General features: G+C 39.9%; 1 protein-coding gene and 1 non-coding gene across 6 annotated transcripts in view; both read right to left on the bottom strand.

The window, feature by feature from the left end:
* The window catches only part of LOC124638562 (optineurin), a 32,319-nt gene extending 8,030 nt beyond the window's left edge, over positions 1-24,289 (bottom strand). Inside the window, exons 1-11 of one of the 5 annotated variants that reach the window (XM_047175567.1) lie at positions 24,083-24,289; positions 14,988-15,199; positions 7,846-8,088; positions 6,923-7,141; positions 6,315-6,425; positions 6,026-6,127; positions 5,353-5,481; positions 4,895-4,996; positions 4,355-4,494; positions 3,481-3,630; positions 447-680 (exon numbers count right to left, since the gene is read on the bottom strand). In XM_047175567.1, the coding sequence (XP_047031523.1) occupies positions 447-680; positions 3,481-3,630; positions 4,355-4,494; positions 4,895-4,996; positions 5,353-5,481; positions 6,026-6,127; positions 6,315-6,425; positions 6,923-7,141; positions 7,846-8,088; positions 14,988-15,185 (1,628 nt within the window). In that variant the 5' untranslated portion in view covers positions 15,186-15,199; positions 24,083-24,289. Of the gene's footprint in view, positions 1-446; positions 681-3,480; positions 3,631-4,354; positions 4,495-4,894; positions 4,997-5,352; positions 5,482-6,025; positions 6,128-6,314; positions 6,426-6,922; positions 7,142-7,845; positions 8,089-8,262; positions 8,357-14,987; positions 15,200-23,670; positions 24,000-24,082 lie in introns of those variants that run through there. The other 4 variants (XM_047175570.1, XM_047175568.1, XM_047175569.1 and 1 more) reach the window with 4 other exon arrangements.
* Trnae-cuc lies at positions 3,746-3,817 on the bottom strand. Its single transcript has one exon. It is a non-coding gene; the product is annotated as a tRNA-Glu (tRNA).
* Positions 24,290-24,529: the final 240 nt, after the last annotated feature.

Genomic DNA, 24,529 nt, shown 5'->3' with positions numbered 1-24,529 from the left:
CTTGCAAAATTAGGAGCATCATTCCGTTCTTCCATAATGAAGGAGACAACTAGCCATTTTTATCTAGTCCAGAACAAATTATAAAACCCTTCCAGATTCAAGGCAATTAAAAAAATCTTTTCAAAGGGATCTTCGCAATGGTACTAGAAACAACTAGAACTAGAAACATAAAAAATTACTACCAACATTGAACCTCCTATTGAATTCGCTTAAAAATATAAGAGTTGATAATTAGATATAGGATGTACGTTCAGACTTGATGACAACCTCTTTGGAATCCAACTAGCCGGTTTCATCCGCATGATGTGGGAACTATTGCCCGAACCGGGATAAAATCAGTGAAAGAATTTTGGAAATTCGACCAGTGGTTCCAAAGATACAAACTTAAAAATTTTACCTCTTTATAATATTAGTATAGATTGAAAACGAAAACAAAAAATACTCACTTATACAAGTCCACCTGGGCCTTCAAGAGTTCCGTATCATCCTTCTCCCCCTTGAGCCTGTGCACCTCGGCCTGCAGCGCCGCGAGCTCCTGCCCGCGCGCCACCAGGGCTGCGGTCAGCGCCTCCACGTTACCGCCGCGCTCCACCCGGGGCTTCGACACTGACTTCTTTAGAACTTCGCTGTAGTCCTTGAAAATGCCTTCGAAGATTGATAGGCTGCCACGGACTTGGCCTCTGCAAAGGAGTATATAGACTTTATGTGAAAGGTTTAAGGCTGATTTTAGTTTAACTTTTTTTTACTTTTTACTAAGAATTATTAAATGGTTCTATAATATGAATTACATAGACTGTAACATATCTCCAAAGATACTACCCACATAACATAGACCTTTTTTTTTTTTTTTTTTATCGACGTAAAATCATCAAATGACCCCTCCCGCTGTGGGTTAGCAGCGGTGAGGGAGTGTCAGACTCTTACTGACTAAAATCGTCGTGTTCCGTCATAGGCCTTTTATTTACCAGGGCCGCGGTATCTCTTTCGAACAACCCGCAGCCCCGGCAGGCCTTGGCCCTGCTGGGCCCCGCTGGGGTTGCTGACATCTCCTTGAGGAGCGCGTGGAACAACGCGCGCCGTCGACACGGGTCTGTCGTCTAGAAAGACAGAGGGACGATGAGCCACCCGAACTCACCGCCCGCAGACCCACGCCTACGGTGGCCGGGAGTCATCTCGCGACACCCGGCGCCCATGGTGTCTACCTGGTCCAGCGCGGCGGCCGGGATGAGAGGTGCGAACTCTCTGGCGTTCCGCCTCCTCCTTCTCGAGCATGACCGCTTCGCAGAAGGAGGCGACGGCATCCCATTCCCTCTCGCCCCGGACCATGGCCTGAACCAGGGCCGGACGCGAGAGGTCGCCGCCGCCCAAAGCCTCGACGAGGACCCGGCGGTGCCCTTCCCATGCGGGGCACACCTGGACTGTGTGGTCCACCGTGTCCTCGGGGCTGTCCGCACAATGGTGACACCCGGGCGCCTCCTCACGACCGATGCGGTGCAGGTACCTCCCGAAACAACCGTGTCCGGTGAGGACCTGCGTCATGCGGTACGTGAGGGCGCCGTGACTCCTCCCGAGCCACTCCTCAAAGAGGGGACTTACCGCCACGATGGTGGCGTGCCCTGCACTGGGTTGCGACAGTCGCTCCCTCCAGGCCACCATGAGATCGCGCCGGAGCTCCGCCCGCTGCGCGACAACTTGCCGCGGCAACGGGGTTTCCCCCTGGCGCTGAGCCTCCTCGCGCCAGTCGTACAGGCGCAAGAAGACCCTCGCCTCCAGATCCCACGGTGGCAGTCCAGCAAGTAGGCCAGCTGCTTCGCGGGAAATCGTGCGGTACCCCCGGATTAGCCTAATGGCTATCACCCTTTGGGGCACGTTCAGGTAGTGTACGGCACGCGGCCGTACCGAACGTGCCCATACCGGGGCCCCGTAAAGGGCCATGGACCGCATGACCCCCGCGTAGAGTCTGCGGCAGGGGGCGTTTGGGCCGCCCAGGTTGGGCAGGAGCCGCTTGAATGCAGCACCTGCCTTCTCCAGTTTGGGGCCCAAACGTCGGAAATGCTCGACGAAGTTCCACCGGCCGTCGAGGACGAGTCCCAGGTATTTCATCGCCCTCTCGACGCCGATGGTAACCCCCCCCCACCGTGACCTGGGAGCCTGAAGGTGGCGCGTTCCGAAGCCCATGAAAGCACATGGCCTCGGATTTGTGCAAGGCCACCTCCAGGCCCAGCAGCTGGATCCTCTCGATGACTGTCGCAACCCCGCGCGTCATTATGTCGGCCGCCTCCTGGTGCGACCTCCCTTGTGCCAGAACCAGCGTGTCGTCAGCGTAGCAGACCACGCTGACGCCGCTAGGGAGGTCGGCGCGCAGCACCCAGTCGTAGCCGATGTTCCACAAGAGCGGCCCCAGTACCGACCCCTGCGGAACACCGCACGACATCTCTCGCCGGTTCCATTCCCCGTTGTGACCAGGGTAAATGATGGACCTATCCGACAGATAGGCCTCGACCACGCGACGAAGGTAGGTCGGCACCCGGTGATACCGGAGTGCCTCCCTAATGCAACTCCAGGGAAGGGTGTTGAAGGCGTTGGCGATGTCAAGAGACACCGCCAAGACGACCCCCTCCCGGGACACAGCATCCCCCGTCGTGAGAGCTCTCACGCGCATGATGGCGTCCACCGTTGAGCGCCCCTTGCGGAAACCGAACTGGTGGTCCGCAAGGTCCGGCCCTATCCCCCCAAGGTGCGCGACGAGGCGGTGTGCGACAACTCGCTCAAAGAGCTTGCCCACCTCGTCGAGCAACACGATGGGCCGGTATGCGGACGGAGAGTCCGCAGGGCGCCCCGGCTTCCGTATGAGGACCAGTTTCCCTGTCTTCCAACGAAGTGGGAACTGGCCCCTCTCCAAACATGCGCTGAGAAGCCCCCTAAGTCGAGGCCCGAGAGCCTCAAGGGCCAGGACCCAGGCCTTGCCAGGCAGGCCATCAGGCCCTGGGGCGGTGTTTTTGGCTTTCAGCCTAGCCACCGCCACTCTCAGGTCCACCCCAGTCACCTCGGGGACATCGTCGTCGTCGGAAGTGTGGTCCGTACTTGACACCGCGGGTTGCAGAGCCATGGGCGGGGGAGAGTGTTCCCCGCGCGAAGGGAACAGAGCGCTCACCACCTCCTCCACCAGCTGAGGCCGAAGGCTCTGGGTCAGCGGGGGGGCACATAACATAGACCTTAAATCAATCAATCCATGTTTTTTTGCCATTTAAATAACTGAAAAATCATGTGAAGTTAATTTAACAAATATAATTTATGTGATACTATACTATGTATCTCTGGGCCTCTTTTATGCGATAACTAAAAAATGGTCTCAAAACATATTTATAATATTCAAAACTATTTTTACATTCATAATTACAATAGCTACTCCGCAAAACAGACTCCATTTTACAAAATCAATTATAACTATAAACTAATTTTCTACTAAAAATTACTTACATATTATTCAGCGCAGTACTATGTTGTTTCTCCAGCTGCGACTTTACCTCAGCTAAGCCAGCTTTGAACTGTTCTGCCGTCACCCTTTCCAATTTGTAGTCATGAAGACTTGCCACCAAGCCTAAAGTCTGGACTAGACTGTCTGACATGCTGAGAAAATAATAAAAAAATATTTTATTCATGTAAAATAATAATATTTCCATGTAAATCATTATCTGTCTTCACATACAGATTAAAATATACAAAGAAAAATAACAAAAAGTAATTCCGATACCGGGAATCGAACCCGAGCCTCCTGGGTGAGAGCCAGGTATCCTAGCCACTAGACCATATCGGATGTTGAACATAAAATTGAAATTGTGGATTACATCCTAAAAGCTTACTACAGACTTCTATAGACAACGATTGAGACAGGCATAGTTATTTATAATCTTTCTGTCTTATCCAAAAAGTTATGAGTCACCTGTTTCACACATCACCATAGCTATAGTATAAATCGAAACAAAGCCGTTCAGTATTATTGTAATGGACCGAGATTTGACGCAGCTTCTGAAGTTTTTTTTGTTTATTACTCGACTGCCAAAAAAGGATAGGTATGTTTCATAAATTGATTTGGTTAGTCTAACCAAAGCAATTCACAGATACGAAAAGGCTAGGCAGGGAACGGGTGCTAACATAACTGATAAACTACGTACAGCTACACATATACATAGTTATAAATACATATTATAACACCCAGAGCATGGCTAACAAGCATGCTCATCACACACATGTCGACCGAACCGGGAATCGAACCTAGGACCTCAGTAACCATTGCGCCATCGAGGTCAATATTACATGTAATAAAAAAGCAATAGTTACCAAATAAACTTACCCATGAGTCAATATATTGAGCAGCTCAGCCAAATGCTTCAAGGTTTTGTCATACAACTTGACGTTTGACGTGAGACTGGAGTATTCTGACGACCCAGAGTCAGACTCCGAACTGATTGAGAAACGTACCGGTTGGAATACCTGGAACCAACGAATAATTATCATACTAAACTTATATGAATGAACTATAAGAGTTCATTTTATAATTTTTACCCAACTTCCCAAAAAGAGGAGGTTCTCAATAAGTATTTTTTTTTTTTAATTTGCGACATTTTGTTTGCGAACAATATTGGTGGTAACGATTTATCTATTTCATCCATTTTTTAGCATAGAATTTAAAAACTATGTAATGTATGTGAAATAATTATTCTCAAAACATTCCGATTGTCAACAGATTTTAAAAGGATTTCCATTTTCCATGAAATAATATGCCAACTGAATTCTAGACATCGAAATTTACAAATTATCAAAAATAATAAAACAAAACAATAAAATAAAACAAAGATAATAAATATATACTTAATAAAATTTATCTACTCACAGTAGTGGAGGCTTCCTTTAGCCTGACATGCAAGTCCTGTATTTGATCCTTGTATATCTTGGTAGCCTCCGACACGCCGGATTTGTGTTTTGTGAATTCCAACTGGAAGTCAACAATTTAAATTAGCCACTGAAGGGTAGAATTATATATCTGTAGGTACTGATATTATAAAGCTAATAATTGATATTATAAATAGTTTATTTGTCTGCTTGAATTGTAAAGAGTTTGTTTGTCTGCTATAACGTATTAAGCTCAGGAAGTTATGGTCCGATGTAAAGCAAAAAGGTTTTAACGCCAGCGGTTTTACCCGCATCTCGTGGAAACTACCTCACGCACCTGGATAAAAAGTAGCGTTTTTTGAAAAATTATTATTTTTTTTTTCGAATAGGATTTATCATATCAGAGATCAGCGCATTTAAACTTTATAATATTAGCATAAATTGGTTTTAGGAACTTACCTTAACATTCTCGAGTTCCAATATCCTGAGCTGTGCAGTCTTGAGCTCGCTCTGCAACGAGGTCACCTTGGCTTCTAGCTGACGTAGCAACTGGTCACGTTTCGTCACTTCCTCTGACGATATACTGGTCTGGAAGTAGATTAGTAGCGATTAATGTATGAGAAACTTATTGGAAAAGATATTTGGTTACTCTAAAATTAATTTCGATCATATTAAAACCTTATTTTGTATTTATGCTTTTACTTTTGCGTGAATCAACCGTCATCATACCCTCGAATCCTACTAATATTATAAACGTGAAAGTTTGTGAAAATGTATGGATGTATGTTTGTTATTCTTTCACGCAAAAACGGTTGAACCGATTTGGTCGAAATTTGGTACATATAATAAATAATAAAGTTTATTTCAAGTAATTTCGGCTTACAATTTCATGTGGAGGAGTCTCCATTTAGGCATAGAAATGCCTGTAGTTGAAGGCTCCGCTCAGTCCCATTACATTATTAATACACAATTATGTTAGTCACATATGTAGATAGGTGATACCCAGGTTTAACACACAGGCTACTTTTTATCAACTCACCACGCGGGCGAAGCCGCTGGCGGAAGCTAGTAGTCTATAATTGTCAAAGACTGTTTTGGGATATATCTTAGTACTAAAAATAAAGAAACTTACAAAATTACTGGCGGTCTGCACCTGTGCTTCTAAATCTTGTATCGTAAGCCTGAGATTATTTAATTCTGTCGCGTGTTCTGTGTCCTTTGTTGATAGAAGAAGCTGCAAGAATACATGGCGGAATTTTAATTTATAATCCTACAAAATATTTTTAACCGACTTCCCAAAAAGGAGCAGGATCTCAATTCGCCGGGATATTTTTAAAAAATGACATGAAAAATATAACAGACTTTCCTACATATAATAAAACTTCCAGTACAAAAAAAAATCTTAAATAAGTGACACTCACTTCAGCATTCTTAAGTTTGTCTTTAAGGTCATCTCTCTCCTTGGAGGTGGCGTCAACTATGTGCTCCAGTGATTCTTTCTGCCAAGTCAGCTTCTCATTATCTACTATCACCTGAAATAACACAAATACATGTAAGTGAGTATAAATGCGAAAGTTTGCATGTATGGATGTTACATGCCTCATGTTTGTGCCTCTTACACGCAAAACTTGTGAACAAATTTTGATGAAACTTGGAAATTGTAGTTAATAGCGCTTTTAGAACACTGACTGTCGGAGTTCCATAAATAACAGTGTGAGAACATTTATTATACATACTCGACTGAAGGTGCAACTGTCTAACGGAGTATGAGTATCATATTTTTACTTACTAAAACCCACCTATGTTCCTGGTAGACCCTTCTGTATACCAGGGTCACGGTAACTCTTTCGAACTATCCAGCAGCCCCGGCAGGAACCAGATAAAGGTAGATGGGACATTATCTAAGGAAGTCCCTTCTATTGTGGGTGCAGCGGAAGGGAGTATCAGACTTTTACTGGCTAAAACCCTTGTTCCTTTGGGAGTTTTTTCAAATTCTTACTAGTAGAAGCCTTAGATGTTGGTAACAAACCTGTCTCCTCTGCTTCTCAACGAGCTCAAGCTGCGCAGTGAGTTTGTTGATAGTGTCGTCGTCTGGTGACGTGACGAACTCCATCACGGACGGCGGGCCGGACGGGCCAGTGGGCTTGCTCGAGGGCAGCGACTCGCCCGTCTCGCTGCTCACTGAATGCGCCTCGGCTTCGCTTAAACGAGCGATGTCTGACTTCAGCTTTTTGTTCTCTTGACGAAGCTGGGGACAAATAAAATGTAGGTTATATGTTTCGCCTCTACAGAGGTGTGTTGGTGTATCGATGCCGGCAAAAATATAACGTCAAAAACAATTTTGTAAAATTTTCATACTTCTTTTTGGAAATCGAGAAAATTGCAGCCAAACAGGGTATTTTTTCATTAAATTTTCAAAAGGTTTTAGAGTCAGCCGAGAGAGAAACCCCATGTTAAGCACATGAGTTACAAAACGAAGTTATACGAATTAGTTCTCAATTTGAATGCTGCTATAACTATTATTATTTATGTCAAATTAAGATGAAAACCGTTAAAGGCACACAGTTATTCATGTGCACAATAGCTCAGTATACATAATACGGTTGTAAAATTGCAAACAAAAATCACCATTGTTTCATTTCCGATAAACAAGATATCTACTTGCTGAAACATTTAAGTAGTTAAGTTTACAAGTTCCTGTTTGAAAAACTTGAAAACGTCCATTTTTTGGGATTAAATAAAACCAAAATATTACTTAACAGGTCATGGTGTTAGCATAGCTGATATATTAACGCATTCACATATTTTTGTTTTGTACTTTCCATTATCTCCGCGAATTAAGAAACCGTAAGCACAAACCAGCAACAACCATATTTACCAGCAACCAAGGGACTTCCAACTTTACAAATCTCAACATAAGAACTCTTTTCACATAAACAAAAACCAACATACCTTTTCAACCAATTCCTTGGTTTCGTCAAACTTCTCCTTATGTAAAACATGGGTCTTCATCATATCTTCTTGACAGGACGCGATTAACAAGAACTGCTCTTTCATAGACTCATTATTTTGTTTTAAAGTCTCCTTTAAGATCACATTTTCGTCAAGAAGTTCACCAAAACGCTTCTGCAGTTCCTCTGTGCTTCTGTCATCTGTTATCATGGTGCTGGCCACCATCATGCTCGCTGGTGATGGCTGGAAAGAAAAAAAAAGGGTTTAAAAAAGAGGTTTTACTCGATCATAGACTCTCTCGGCTTTTTGAAAAGAGAACGATAGACTGCCTTCCCACTAACTGAATCATTAAAACTAAGTATGTATGTAATAATTTTCGTGAAATAATTTTAGGTAAATTATAACAAAAATACCCACACTGAAATTTCAGTGTGAAGCTACAAGGAAAATCAGTGAATGAAAGAAAAATTCCCTGCTCCCTGCTTTTAAGGCCGACCTCCCACAAATTGTATTACAGTATGAATGTGAGTGCCTATCAACATACTCCATATGGATTATTTCCTCTATACAGTATTATCGAAGGTAAAGTCCCTTTTTAAAGACCTACCTACACCATGTAAAGGTGTGCACACATCAAACATGTTTTAATAATTTTCCCACCTGAATATGATTCTAAAGAATTAAAGATTTAAGTAAGATTGTCTTTTAGATATGCTCTTTTGTTTAAATGGAAATTAATAGGAGTGTGTTAAATAAAGTAGCTCATTTTAATTGACACTAAAACTGAGCTAAATTATTCTAAGATATTTCAAAAATTCGCATGTGGTAAGTACACTAAGTACCTAGTGGTAGTTCAAACGTAAATGTGTGTATACCCTTACATTAATATTAGTAGTAAAGTTAAAAAGACATCTACAAATATCTAAGAGAACCGATACGGATTATTTATTATGATAATAATGTGATAAGGAACAAAAAATCCCTGCTTTGTGCGATGTCAACAAAATACTACCTACTATCTAATTGTAGTCTTAAACTGGACAACAGAATACATGGCGAGTTTATTATTAAAATAATACATTTAATTTATAAATAGTAGTGATTCATACAAGTGACATTTTTAGAACTTAAATAGAATAATAGGTGAGTACTTGCAAAGTTTCGAAATCGGACACTCAGGAATGTATAGCGGGCCTCCTTACTGTCATGGATTGTATTCTCATGTATACTATAGTTATATTATAAAAAGGAAATATTTTGTTGTTAGTTTGCATCCAAGAGCCCCGAAATAAGTGCACTACTGCTTTATTCTTTTTGGAAACTACACTATCCCCGAGTGAAAAATGCTAGGTATATTTATTCAGTAGTGGGAAATGGATGGCTATAAAATGATTTCCCTGCTAAATGATTGATTAAATACTTGATGGAGTAAAATGACTCTTTTTTCGATGGCAAAAATCATCAAATGAAACCCCTTCTTGCTGTGGGTTAGCAGCGGTGAGGGAATGTCAGAATTTTACTGACTAAAACCTTCGTGTTTCTCATAGGCCTTTTATGTACCAGGGCCGCGGTAACTCTTTCGAACAATCCCGCAACCCCGGCGGGCAGTCAAATGGCTCTCACGTTGACTTCCAACAACGATTATGTTTTTATTAAACCCTCTTTTCTCAGACATGATGCAGGAAAATAATTTACCTACTCAGTTTAAAAGAAATTGACTGTAAGTGTAACCAATTTAAGTGCAAAAAAAAACCTATAGGGTGACAAACTTTAGCACACTAGACTAGAAAACTACTGAGCGCTCCCGAGCTTACGCATACAAAGACAATGTAAGTACATCATCATCCTCCGAGCCTTTTTACCAACTATGTTGGGGTCGGCTTCCAGTCGAACCGGATTCAGCTGAGTACCAGTGCTTTACAAGGAGCGACTGCCTATCTGATCTCCGCAACCCAGTTACCCGGGCAACCCGATACCCCTTGGTTAGACTGGTGTCAGACTTACTGGCTTCTGACAAAGACAATGTGCATGCATGTATATTTACACAGACCAGAGTGTAGCTCACTCTCTTGAAATGAAACATCTAAACAAGATAACAATGAAAGTCATATATCTATGACATAGAAAATAATAGAAAAGTCCCCAAAGGAAACCTAAACTAGAACCATCTATAACTATTTTACCAGTTGAGTCACGGTTGCATCAGCCTGTTATCAATCACACACTTACATATACATAGTATATAGTACACATATCAAATTGATTGACAACAGATAACAAAGATAGTATACGTATATTGCCAATTTCCCACCGAGTAGGCTTAAGGTAATTGATAGATATTTTTTCCGCAATTTTCCCTTTTAGTCATTCTAGTATCCATCATCATCCTCCGAGCCTTTTCCCAATCCTGTTGGGGTCGGCTTCCAGTCTAACCGGATTCAGCTGAGTACCAGTGCTTTACAAGAAGCGACTGCCTATCTGACCTCCTCAACCCAGTTACCCGGGCAACCCGATACCCCTTGGTTAGACTGGTGTCAGACTTACTGGCTTCTGACTACCCGTAACGACTGCCAAGGATGTTTAATGACAGCCGGGACCTACAGTTTAACGTGCCATCCGAAACACAGTCAATGGTGGCTAAGATATACTTAGAAAGTACATACAAACTTAGAAAAGTTGCATTGGTACTTGCCTGACCTGGGATCGAACCCGCGCCCTCATACTTGAGAGGTTGGTCTTTTACCCACTAGGCCACCACGACTTTTTCCCTTCTTCGACTTTTTTTTTTTTTTTGACTGAGTCATTCTAGTATCCGTTAGTCTAAAAATATAGGGCTCTCTTTCGGCAGCTGATTTGAACGTTCTCTTCTGTACAAATGCGCGTAAGTAGAATCTTTTCGTTTATCCAAAAAAAAATAAGTTTTCTCTCCAGCTCTGTACTTAAACATATGCGTAATCTTCTGTTTATCTACTCAGAGCAGAGAATAAAAACAATGCAAAACGGACAAAAAACCGGTCTGACCATCAATCAATATTTTAACGTAAGCAAAGACAAAAAGTTGTTTTTAGGATGCTGTAATCTCGGGAACCATTGGACCGATTTGAAAAAATATTTTAGTGTTACATAGTCCATTTATCTAGAAAGGCTTCACTTAGGCTTTTTATCCGGGTGCGCGAAATTTATATGGTGAAACCACTGGCAGAAGCTAGTACTCAATGCAATTAATTCGCAAACCTAGATGAAACACAATGGATGTCCTCCTATGGGATTATTGGCTACGGCGGCTGTTCTCATGTAAGGAGATCAGCTAACTGTGCAGGTTATATTATAGTGCACAAACATTTGCGCAGACACAGGTGCATTCCCTATTCCTTCACTCTCTGCGCCCGATGGGATGGCAATCCGACACAACCGGAGAGATCAGGCGCAGGACCGACATTTACGTGCTCAAACCCAATACCTATCACACAACTTTGTCTAGAAAGGCACGTCAATCGGTCGTTGTTTCTCATTTCTAGACCAACGACTTGACATTAAGCAAATCATGCTTACATACGATTCACTTTTATTACTATCTGTTGTATAATTATTTTTTTCTATATTGATTGTATGTTTAATCTAAGTTATTGACGCATATTTATGTCGGAGTCTCCATATTATTACAAGTAGGGCTGCCATTTCGAATTTCGAAAAACCCGGACAAACATTTAAAAAAACTCGGACATTTGCCGTAAATCGCATTTTTTCCCCGGATGAGTCCGATTTTTTTTAAACAAAACAAGACCTAATTTTCAATATTACCATATACTTAAATTCAATGAGGTGCTTCCTTACATGAAAAGTCAGGGCCGTCTCTAGCTCATGTAGTACCTAGTATTAAAAGATTGTGACTTAATGTATTTCGAAGGTCATAAATAAGAAAGCTCATATGGAAACTGGGAGTTACCTTCTTGTTAGTAATAGGACTTTAAAACGGTACGCTACATTTTTGATAGGCTAGACAAAAAAATGTTGAAAAATAGAAATAACTGCAAAGTGAAGTTGCCGCGAGCGTAGCAAGCGCGAAAATTTTTGAGTTTTGGGTCACTAAATATAATAAAAAAAATCCGCAAAGTGAAGAAGCCGCAAGCGAAGCGAGCGCAAAATTTTTTGAATCTTAAAAAAAAAATTGTGCCAAGAAAAGAAGCCGCGAGCGAAGCGGGCGCGAAAATTTTTGAGTTTTGGGACACTTCGACTTCTGCAGCAAATGCTTGTCTATTTGTAATTTTACAAGGTTAAACTTCCATACAAGGCAAGCAATCTCATGTATATTATGTTTTCCACTCGTAGTTAATGAAGGCGGGGCAGGCTAGGAATTGGCTTGGTTGGTGGATTTAACGATTGTTATTGAAAAACCTGTACCTATGACTTCTTATCCTCTCAAATCGAGTGATCGTCTTCTGAAATCTGCTAGCTCTAGGCCTGTATGGCGTTGGCGTGGGCGCTCTGCGGCGCCCGGGTTATTCGCATACCCTGCACCATAGATAGGTTAAGACGACCCTGTGAAAAATGTCCGGGTTTTCCCCGGACACTTCTTGAAACCCCGCCCGGACGGCCCCCGGACGGCCTCCAAACGAGGACAAATCCGGGGAAACCCGGACGGATGGCAGCCCTAATTACAAGTCATGCTGAATATGTGTATGACATTGCTGGATTTTTAAAACCTAAACTAATAGGTATTATTGTTTGTAAAGACTGCGAAACTAGTAAAGTGAACATTTTTCATTGTTAGCCAAGTACAGCAAACAATCGTTACCTCCTTTCTTTGTCTTAGTTTTTTTTGTACCTTTGTATGTATAGAGAGACGTAATTGATATTTCATTTCGGCCTACCCTGACCGATAAAAATAACAGTAAGAGTGTTATGTAAAACATGAACTCGATCAAAAACAAGTTCTGAAACGGTTACTCAATAAGTAACTACTTTCGAGAACATAATTCAAGAGACAATTTCGAAAACACTAGAAGGTAAAGTCATATTCGAAGTATCTCTCTATATGTATCACAACGATAGACAATGAAGAATTTGAAAAATTGCAAAAACCTAAATTGTCCTACACCGAACTTGTAAAACCTTGCATGACCAAAACAAGCGTCTAAAAGTAAACACTTTTGTTTCACTTCCCAATAAACATGAAGCACTTAGAATTTCAAATTTTCAACAAAGACCTTGATCCAGAGTGTTTACCGTTAGTAATATACAAGTGGTCTCTGGTGCAAAACAATTGCTCTCTACTTTGCTTTCGTTGTTCTTACCGAACCATTATGTCAAGGAGTACATATCCGTTTTCGAAAAAATGGTACTTAAATTGTTTATCCCAAACAGGCTTTGATCACAAACCAAAGCTACCTTTTCACATGCTTTGATAACTGAAATTATGTATGCCGACGATCTGTGCTTTATAGCGGATACTCCAAATAGTTTACAGTGTCTATTATTTTTTGCCGAGTCCTGCAAAAAGTTTGGAGAGCGCACTAACGAGCTGAGCATCCTACATTTTATCAGAGTTGTAAGAACTTGCTGTAGCAGAATACGGCAGAGAAGCTATACTTTTAGATGTCAGTCCTCCTTGCGCCCAACCTGCACCGACCAGGCTAACAAGAAGTTACGACATCCAAAGGGTTGACAGACCTTTAGAATTGCCAAGATAGCCTAATTATCTTCATTGCTTTATTTTCAATAATTTAGTTTTGATGTCGTTAAATCATTCGTAAAAACAATGTTTGTAAGCAATAAAGCTTGCACTGTTATTGGTACCCCTTCTGATCTGACTTTTAAGAATAGATATACATACAAGTGGCTTACTTATTTATACCTAGTATCGTAATGAATCATATATGCGTACGAGGATGTGCGATTTTATCTACACACATTAGTAAGTCAATCAGTATCACGTCACTAATTCAGTGACATCGTTTATACCCGAACACCCCAAAAATTGATGATGAAATTAATTTTTAAGGAGAGTAAAGCATTTTGCCTTGGGGTTCAAAAACCTATTGTTACGAAAGCTATTACTGTAGAATTGTCCTCATTTAACCAGGGTCGATAGAGCTGAAGACATTTTCAAATCTATCAATCTTTAAAGCAAGGTTTTCATATTGGTGCTCAAACTTATAATTGCTTGGTAGATTTTTGACCTGGAAGTGTAATACTAAAGTAACTGAAAATGTCAAGGGTTCTCCTAAACTCAAAAAAAGTAATGTTCATAAGGTGTGGTACCCAGTACTTCCCCAAGTACTCACGTCATGACGTTCCATTATATATCTCAATAAGGGGCCAGATTCCGCAGATAAAGATAAAATATTAATAATCTTTTGATAACACTATATGTGTGTATAGGGTTGCCATCCGTCCGGGTTTCCCCGGATTTGTCCTCGTTTGGAGGCCGTCCGGGGGCCGTCCGGGCGGGGTTTCAAGAAGTGTCCGGGGAAAACCCGGACAGTTTTCATGTAAGGAAGCACCTCATTGAATTAAAAAAATCTTACTTATTTGGGGTAAAAATGCGATTTACGCCAAATGTCCTGGTTTTTTTAATATTTGTCCGGGTTTGGCGAAATTCGAGATGGCAGCCCTATGTGTGTAGGATGTTGATGTATTAAAAAGATAAAACAATTTCGTGAAAGTGTTTCCTTTTATTTGTAAATGCGTTTATTAGTCTAGTCTAACTAGCTCCTTATTATCCTTATTTCCTTTTCACAAAATTGTAGCAAACACGGGCATGCATGAAACGTGGTAAACTGGTTTAAAAACAAAGGAATTACAGACGCGTTGCCGTCACAGACATAGAGCTTAAATACTATGATATGACATGTGAACTGTCTACTATTGTATGGTACATACGTATACCCTTAAAATTGAGGCGTCGGAACGCTAAACACCGGTCTACATCAAAAGCTGAAGCTACAGACTACCTATCTATGTTTGTTTTATTTCTGAATCTCAGAAACCACTGGGCCGCTTTTAATTTCAATGTAAAAAAGCCCATGTCTACTCTGGTGAACCGCCGGCATTAGCTAGTCTACTTTAAAATGCACAAAGGTATACACACACACACACAATCAAACAACCAACAAAAAAACTAACAATTAAAATATACTCACACAATCCCCCAGCTTAAAATGGGCCTTAAAAGCCATATTAGCTTCAACAGACAGGTCCTTCATAGCTTCCTCCATTTGCTCCTTATCCAGGGTCACGTCTCCGTGGTCTATGCCATTGCACTTCATGTCCAGGCTTGACCCTGGAGAGGCTCCGAGGATGATGAACGAGTCTTCGTCCCCGTTATGAAGGCTGGTCATGGTATCACATCAATCTGGAATGGGAAGTTAGGGGTAAACAGTCAAGTGGCTTGGAGTTTGAGATTAAATGAATACGGGTATTTCCTATGGAGTTTATTAGGTACACTACGCATCCGTAGTACACCAGTAATATTTTACTTGAAAAAAGCACTGCCGCTGCGTTTTGATATATAAATGTCCTACGATCTACCTACGGGTAATAGGTAACGAAAGCTCATTTATAGGGCCTAAAGCAAATGTATGCCCTATGTACTTTTCTACTCATTATCATGTCATTTTACTTAATTTCAGTGCTGTGTAGCTAAGCTTAAATAATTTCACTAATTATGTACCAGAAAATGTAGAAACTAGATCAACTAGATTGAGAACTATTAATATGCTCCAGGTTAGACAATTATTTCTCTAGGTCAGTGGTTCTTAACCTTTTTGTCATGAGGGACCACTTCACCAAAAGTTTTTCATGCCGCGGACCACCTCATTGGTTTACCTAAATAGGCATGATGACAAATTTTTAAATTCCTTTGTATGATGTAGGTATACGTCTATTTTATACGGAAAATCATTAATTTTAAGAAAATGCGAAGTTTTTTTATCAAATAATTGCATTTTTCTCTGTCCACTTTGAATCCGGCGCGAAAACGCTTGTCAGTGTCATGTCGTCACTTGTGACGTCACGACTGAAATTACAAGACGCAAGTAAACAACGCTCGTGCAATAATTAAGTTTTTTGTGTTATTAAATATGAATTCGAAAGTGCATAGGTGTTGTGGGGTCTCCCAGTGTAAGAACACATCCAAAACAACTCCTGATAAGTTATTTGTGTACGTTCCTCACAATAAAAAAATACGAAACAAGTGGCTTAAACTTGCAAGGCGAGATTCAAAAGCAATATTGCCCAGGGTACAACTTTTTTTTGTGAAGATCACTTTGATGTAAGTTATTACATAGTTCTCTAGATTCTAGCATAGTTTATAATGTAAATAACTATTTCGAGGTTAGGTTTCATCTCTCATTGTTTTTTAATTAAACTAGTATACTTACATGGAAGATTTAACATTTCTAAATTCAGCTGAACAAAAATCTTTATTTGATGCCAAAAACTTTCCCAGCATTATGATATCAATTCTAGGCAAATTAGCGCTGTTTGCCTTGATAAATCCGGGCTCCATAACTCGTGTTATAAACAATTAATTAATTAAAAACAAAGATCGCAGTGGAAGTTCACAATAACGAAATGTGACGTTCGCGCGCTTTCGCGCGAGTTGTTTTGAGAAATGACGTCACGAGCTCTGATTGGTGTTCAAGATATCATGGCGGATTGCCTTATTTCGTAATTTTATTTTATAAAAATACATATTAATCACATTATTAACAAAGAAAACAATGCGCGTTTTATATTCCAAGCTTCAAGTTTAATTTAATAAATATATTATTTTAATGATTTTTGATTACTGTCATCATGCCTATTGAGGGTTCTTTGATAAAGAATACAAGCACACTTTATAATTAGCATTTTAATTTAATGAGATTTTTGTGACTGCATTCTCTACTATTTTCAGAATTCTTCTCTATTCTTTTGTAGGTAAGCAAATGTAAAGAATGACAAACACATGCTTATGTAGTTTCCAAATGCGCGAGCGAAGCGAGCGCGAATTTTTTTCAGACTTAAATAATCATTACGTAGAATGTAGCTCAAATGTACTTAACTTTTTGTTTGTTGACAAATGCAAGAACAAGTGCACATAGCTTCTGAATACGCGAGCGAAGCGAGCGCGAATTTTTTTTTTAAGACTCAAAATTAAAATTACGTAGAATGTAGCCCAAACATATTTTTTTTTCTGTTGGACAAGTAAGATGGATATAAATGGGAAGAGGGGGTGGTCCGGACCCCGAAATTTAACTTATATGTATACGTCCATGCGAAAACCCCTGCTTACATAGAGAAGTCGGTAAAAATAAAGTCAGATAACGTATAGCAACGACGCGAAGCTAAGCTTCGCGGACCACCGGTTAAGAACCACTGCTCTAGGTACATGTATGTTATGTCGTATCATAAGAATAGTTTGACCTGGCTACTATGAGTCAATTATAAGAAATAGGTCTGTGTTCCATTTTTAAGCAATAGGCCAACAACCTGCTGCTCATTATTTTAGCTAGTGACAGATTTCACAATCGATTCTAGAGTTATAAAGTGTACTCAAAAAAAAAGGTACCAATTTTGATTCTGGCAAGATGCTTGAAGGAATTAATCTAACTTCGCAGCGCAGTTTATGTTTTAAATACATAAATCATTCATCAATTTAAGCGCTTCTAGAATGTTTACATAACAATCAAATGTCATAATAACATTAAATATGTTATTGTTTTCATTCCAATCGCAAAAAAAAAACATTGCGTTGAATGGTATCAATTTATGTAGTCTATCAATTTATTCAAGCATTTCATTGACCTAGAAGCATATTAAGTACCTAACTCGAATACAAAATAAATGATAGTACCTACCTATGTATTTTATTTTATTGCGTAATTTTGTGAATGATTTGATAACAAAATGCGACTTTTTGCAGTCATATTCTAAGTTTATTCCATGTGTGACAGATTGATTTTATTATTTATTAACAGTCTATGTTCGATAATATCTGAATAATCGATCTTCGGCGTTGTTTTATAAAGACGCCAGCAGGTCAACCTACCCCAATCTGTCAAATTTTACCAAACGAACATATGCCTTCTACCGTTGTGATAAGGTTGAAAATCATAAATCCAGTCAAGAAGTCCGAAGTAGTGGTGATTCCTTAAGGAAATTAACGAGGAAGATGAAAGATAGATGGTGGCTTGAAAAGGCAAAAAAGATACAGTGGCTTGCAGATACCCACCAACTAGGCGCTTTCTATGAAGAAATGCGTAAGTTGATTGGCGTTTCCATAAAAAACTGCACTCCATTAAGATCCCTAGATGGTTCCCAAAAGCTCACTGCTAAGCAGGATATACTTGATCGTTGGGCAGAGCACTTTAATCACCTGCTCAATGTAGATCGATCAGCAGATCTTGAGCATATAAGGCGTATCCATCCTCTGCCGCCGAATGAGTCGCTTGCTGAACCACTAACTTTTGCTGAAGTTGTTCAAGCCATCAAAGAGCAGAAAAATAAAAAAGCAGTTGGCGTTGACAACATCGCCGGAGAACTGCTGAAATACGGAGGGGAGCAACTTCATACTTACATCTGGCAAATTTTTGATCGCATTTGGAACGAGGAAACAATACCACCTGAATTTAAAATATCCCGTATACAGACACTGTATAAAAACAAAGGAGACCGTTCCGACTGCAACTCCTACCGGGGTATATCGCTCCTCTCTGTCCCTGGGAAGATATTTGCCAGAGTTCTTCTCAACCGGCTTTTACCAGTCTCCGAAGCCATATTGCCAGAAACTCAGTTTGGGTTTCGACCTAACAGGGGCACCGGCGAAGCCATCTTTTCCATCAGGCAACTCCAGGAAAAAAGCCGAGAACAACGCCAACCTTTGTGTATGTGCTTCGTGGACTTAGAAAAAGCTTTTGACTGCGTGCCGAGGGAAGCCCTCTGGACTTTACTGGCAAAATTAGGTTGTCCTGAGAAGTTTGTGAGAATGATTCGCCTTCTGCACGACGAGATGACCTGCTGTGTTACCTATAATGGTGACCAGTCAGAGTTCTTTCCTGTCACCTGTGGGGTCAAACAAGGTTGTGTGCTTGCGCCAACACTGTTTGCTCTCTACTTTTCTGTCGTTGTCAGTGAAGCGCTCAAACAAACTTCTGCTGGAATCAAAATACGTTTCAGGACTGATGGGGGACTTTTCAACCTGGCCAGATTAAAAGCATATACTAAAGTATCTCATGCTCTTATAACGGAGATCATGTACGCTGATGATCTGTGTTTTGTTACCAACTCTGCACAAGAGCTCCAGAACCTGATGACTAACCTTCAGGGAGTCTGTTGTCGTTTCGGTCTAAAAATCAGTGTTAAGAAAACTGAGGTAATGGCAAGCGACTCTCAAGGAGCTACAGAACCTGTCAAGGTAAATATTGGCGATACTGAGCTGAAGCAAGTGAATACCTTCAAATATCTGGGCAGCACAATTACATCCAAGTGTGACCTTGATACCGAAATAAACCATCGCATTGGCGCTGCATCAGCTGCTTTCGGTAAATTACGAGCCAAGGTCTTACACACACATGATTTGAAGCTTTCGACAAAAATCTCCGTTTACAAGGCCATAGTCCTCCCAAATCTTTTATACTCGGCTGAAACATGGGTCCTCTATCGGAAACATATACGGGCGCTGGACCGATTTCATCTAAAGTGCATAAGAGACATTCTGAGAATCAAATGGTCGGATCGGATTAGAAATACCGAAGTGCTACGACGCGCGAATGTCTGCGGCATAGAAGCGTACCTGATGCGGCGACAGCTCAGATGGTGCGGTCATGTTTTACGCATGGATGATGATAGGGTGGCCAAGCGCATCTTCTTTTCTGAACTCCAGAACGGCAGACGGAAACAAGGTGGCCAGTTCTTACGCTTCAAGGATGTTCAGAAAAGACACATGAAAAGGTGCAACATTGATCCTCAGAACTGGGAGACAAAAGCCATTTGCCGCCCTGAATGGAGAGGCCTACTTAAAAATGCGATCAAAGATTTCGAAGAGCAAAGGAAATCCGCACTGGATGCGAAGCGTGATGCTCTTAAGGCTAAAACACCAGTAGCCATTCATTATAACTACGTGGATGGTATCCTAACGTGCAGCCAATGCTCGCGCACGTTTACACATAAAATAGGGTACTGCAGCCATCAAAGGGCGCAGAGAAGAGCTGATCATCCTAGTTCTTCTCTCAATGATAACTGAAAGCAGTCACCATAGCCGAAATCGGCAGGGAAGTATATATAAGGTTGAAAATCTATTAAAGAAATTTGACAGATTGAGATAGGTTGATGTGCTGTTGTCCGTACCATGACGTGAATTTCCCATCCAGTAGTAGTGAGACGGCGCTATTATAATTAACTGAATTATAATTGCTGTCACAAGTTCTCGTCGGCCCTTTCGTTTCAATAATCGCGTGAGAACGCGTGTTTGAAAAATATATGACGGTATAAAGGAACACGTTCATCAATTAGCAACCTTAAGGCAAGGCCATACAAGTAAAAATCATAACATCTTATGACGTCGTTTACGGCCCTTCCGACATTGAGATCTTTTTGGGTTACTTCAAGGCAATGTGCTATATAACAAACACTACCAACTCGTTAGAGAAAGTTAAGAATACGTCACTGTCGTACTAGAATCTATGTAGTAAGAGAAAGAAAATCTCTCAAGGCTTTTAATCATAGCCTACTTTAACTTGTGGTTCCATGGGTACTGAGATCAATGGGACTCCTAACTCAAGGGAAAAATGAGAAATGGCCTTTCTTCTTCTTGGCGATTTGATGGCTACCAGTGGACCAGTATTTCGTCACGCACCTAGGATTATCAGTAGCCAAAAGTAGATCTTTCAGAGTGCAGGTTTTGGGGCATATTGGGAGAAGTAAGTAAATCCCTAGCGATTGCAGAGCTCTGGGGCAAATGTCAACAATGTGCAATAAATAGAATGGATCTGAACCTGACCTCGGTATTTTTATTGCAATTACAGGACTATTGGATTTATACATTAGGAACAGGTAATTTTCCCATGTAGTATTATTAGTGGTACTGCTATTAGCTGAATGTCATTATATTCCAGTTTGCTGAAGCACTTATCTATATCACTTCATTTATCTCTTTGTGAAGGTAGATAACAATATTAAGAATCATCTGAGCAAACATATTGTTATGCAAAACATGTATTATGCATATAAAAAATATGCAAATCCTTACTAATATTATAAATCGGAAAGTGAGTTTGTTTGTTTGTTTGTTTGTTTGTTCCACTTTCACGCCGTAACTACTGAACCGATTGCTTTAAAATTTTGCAGACGTAAAGTTAGAAGTCCGGATTAAATAATAGGGTACTTTTTATCCCGAAAAAATAGATATTCCCGAGGGAAAACAAAAATATTGTTTGCTTGATGGATGGATTGTAGATGGCGCTGTGTGTCGTTTAAAACAAGGTAATATATTGCAAACGAATATAAACATGTAAATTTAGAAGCTAAATGATACGATAATGAATCCCCGAAAATGAGGAATTCCCGAGGGATGATGTACAATTTGTTTAATCGTCTAAACTGTTTTTTTTTACATCTACTTATATATTGCAAACGAATATGAACATATAAATTTAGAAGCTAAATGATACGATAATGAATCCTCGAAAATGAGGAATTCCCGAGGGATGACGTACAATTTGTTTTATCGTCTTAACTGTTTTTTTTACATCTACTTATCCTGAAATAACTATAATTCAACGAATTACTAATTGGTATAAGTATTAGTTAAGTTATTTAGTTCTTGAGGTATGCGATAGATGGCGCTGGGTGTTTTTAAAACGTGGTAACGATGTGTTTTTAAATACGTAAGTGGAATGATAGCTTTTTAAAACGTGGTGACGTTGTTTTTTTTAAGATACGTAAGAAGTGCAATGATATCTCGCGCTTTAACCTGTAGCTCATCGTATCCAGCGTTACATCGCGCTTCTTAGATTTTTCCGTGGGAATGAGAAGTTTTCTTATAGTTGTGATTTATACCGCAATATAACCGAATTCCACGCGGGCGAAGCCGCGGGCGGAAAGCTAGTAATCAATAAAACAACAAAACTTTGCAACTGTTCAAATTCAAATGATATTGCTACTTAATTTTTAACATCACATTACACTATATTGACTCAAGTACAGTTTAGCAGTGTCCATGTTTATTATCTATTATTGATTCCACACATACAAAACACAAAAAATATCATATTATAAGGAAATTAATCAGTTCTAGCTTCAAAAAACTTTTTTACAAAAAAATTAAACCGACTTCCCAAAACACTAAAAAGCAAAAAAAAAACTATTTTTAGGTGCATCGGCCTAGAAGTCGGTGTCTAATGGATGTTACTAAGTTAATTTTGCCACCGACTTCTAGGCCGATGCACCTAAAAATAGTTTTTTTTTTGCTTTTTAGTGTTTTGGGAAGTCGGTTTAATTTTTTTGTAAAAAAGTTTTTTATTTAAAGCTTTTCAGTGATACGAATAGTTGTCACTATCCATACAAGTTGGAAGTTCTCATCTATACAAAGAATATAAGTCCAAATACGAGGTATTTTACATATTCAGTTGTCGAGTTCCCTCGACTTTCTCTGGTCTCCATCAACAGGTCAGCTCCAAACCTTCACTGTTGCAAAGGTCTTGTCAATACAAATTATTATTTAAGCCCAAACACGAGGTAGTTTACATATTCAGTTGTCGAGTTCCCTCGACTTTCTCTGGTCTCCATCATCATCAGGTCAGCTCCAAACCTTCACTGTTGCAAAGGTCTTGTCAATAAAAATAATTTAAGCCCAAACACGAGGTAGTTTACATATTCAGTTGTCGAGTTCCCTCGACTTTCTCTGGTCTCCATCATCATCAGGTCAGCTCCAAACCTTCACTGTTGCAAAGGTCTTGTCAATACAAATAATTTAAGCCCAAACACGAGGTAGTTTACATATTCAGTTGTCGAGTTCCCTCGACCCTCTCTGGTTTCCATCATCAGATCAGCTCCAAATATTCACTGTTGAATAGTGCTTTTAGGCGTACACCTGAGTGTCAAGTTTTTACCATATGTATGCCTACAACTTTCGAAGGTTGCCCTCGATTTCTCAGGGTTTCCATCATCAGATCCTGACCTGATGACTATGGGACCAACTGGCAGCTATTCCGAGTCGAACAAAAAAAGAATCACTTAAATCGGTCTGTAAACCTCTGAGTAATCGATGTACATACATAGAAAAAAAAAAAAAAAAAAAAAAACATACCGGCCGAATTGATAACCTCCTCCTTTTTGGGAAGTCGGTTAAAAAGGCTGAATTATATATGGAAAGGACTGAATTTCCTGCTGAAAAGGCATTGTAAAAACTCAATCAATTTTATTACTTAATTAGTGTCTATGGAGAAATAATAAAATGTTTCAATATCATTCAGATGTATTTTTATTACTGTAAGTTACAATAGGGCTCAAAGTTATAATTAGTGTCTTTATTGCAGCAATTAAAATACATGACCGGCTGATCAAGCCAGTTTTGCAGAATCTATACTAATATTATAAAGCTGAAGAGTTTGTTTGTTTGAACGCGCTAATCTCAGGAACTACTGGTCCAACAAGTACTTTCTATTTTTAAGCAAATGTGATGATAATGACATCCTGTTCTACTTGATAAGGAACTTTTTGCTGAGGCATTGCATCATTAACAAATGAATGATGATTAGTGTTTAACAAATGAAAATATTAAGGAAACAGGCATACAATACAGTGCTTAATTTATTTGTTGCCTAATAATTGCAGAAAACTTACCACTTACAGGTCCAAATAGTAAAATAATTGGTTGACCAATTGAATGTAAACACTGAAACTGTATTATGAGTCACATGTGATTCACCAGAGAATTAAATTCACCTATAAATTCGATATTCGCAAGTCAGGGGGAGATAATGCACAATACCTAAAACCTAACCTTTGGTATTTCTCAGTTAATGAGGTAGGTAACTCCCCGCCGTATAAACAATGTAAGATGAGACGCACTTTGCCAACTAAGCTAAATAAACCAATGCAAAGGATGTTAACAGAATTAAATAACACTCAATGAAGCAACACCAATCACTGATTAGCCTGAATACTTGATAGCCAGAGCCACTCGACGCCGTAACTAAAAATAAAATATGAAACTTGTCATATTTTCGCGTGTAGGTAGAAAAATAACACTTACCGGATAATTCGATGTCGTGACAAAATGCAATTGTTATGTTTATACACCAGTTGACATTACATAATACGCAAATCGCACTATCGTTTAATTATTATCGTCGCCACTTTTGCTAAGTGAGACAGAAAGTAAATATTATTTTGCTATCTTCGCAATGAGGACGACGAAAACGAAAAGAATTCGCACTCAACAACCGAAGGCCTTGGGATTTTGACAGCATCAATTTCATCCAATAGGATTTTTGACATTGACAGCTCTCAGATGAAAGACTACCATTAAAGAAAAAAAAAACACATGATCGTCTTTATAAGGCCACTTTTACACTTGTCAGTTTTACTCACGTAATTATCTCGCGTAATTAACTTAAACTCAAAAATGTAAAACCCCTTTGTAAATCACTTATAAACAAGGTATTTTAGCAGTGTCATAGCTAGTTCAGAAAAATACTTA

Source organism: Helicoverpa zea, chromosome 17, assembly GCF_022581195.2.
Source record: "Helicoverpa zea isolate HzStark_Cry1AcR chromosome 17, ilHelZeax1.1, whole genome shotgun sequence".
Classification (NCBI taxonomy): Eukaryota; Metazoa; Arthropoda; class Insecta; order Lepidoptera; family Noctuidae; genus Helicoverpa; species Helicoverpa zea.
Note: the sequence above shows the minus strand (reverse complement) of the source record. Positions and strands in the feature narration are given on the sequence as shown.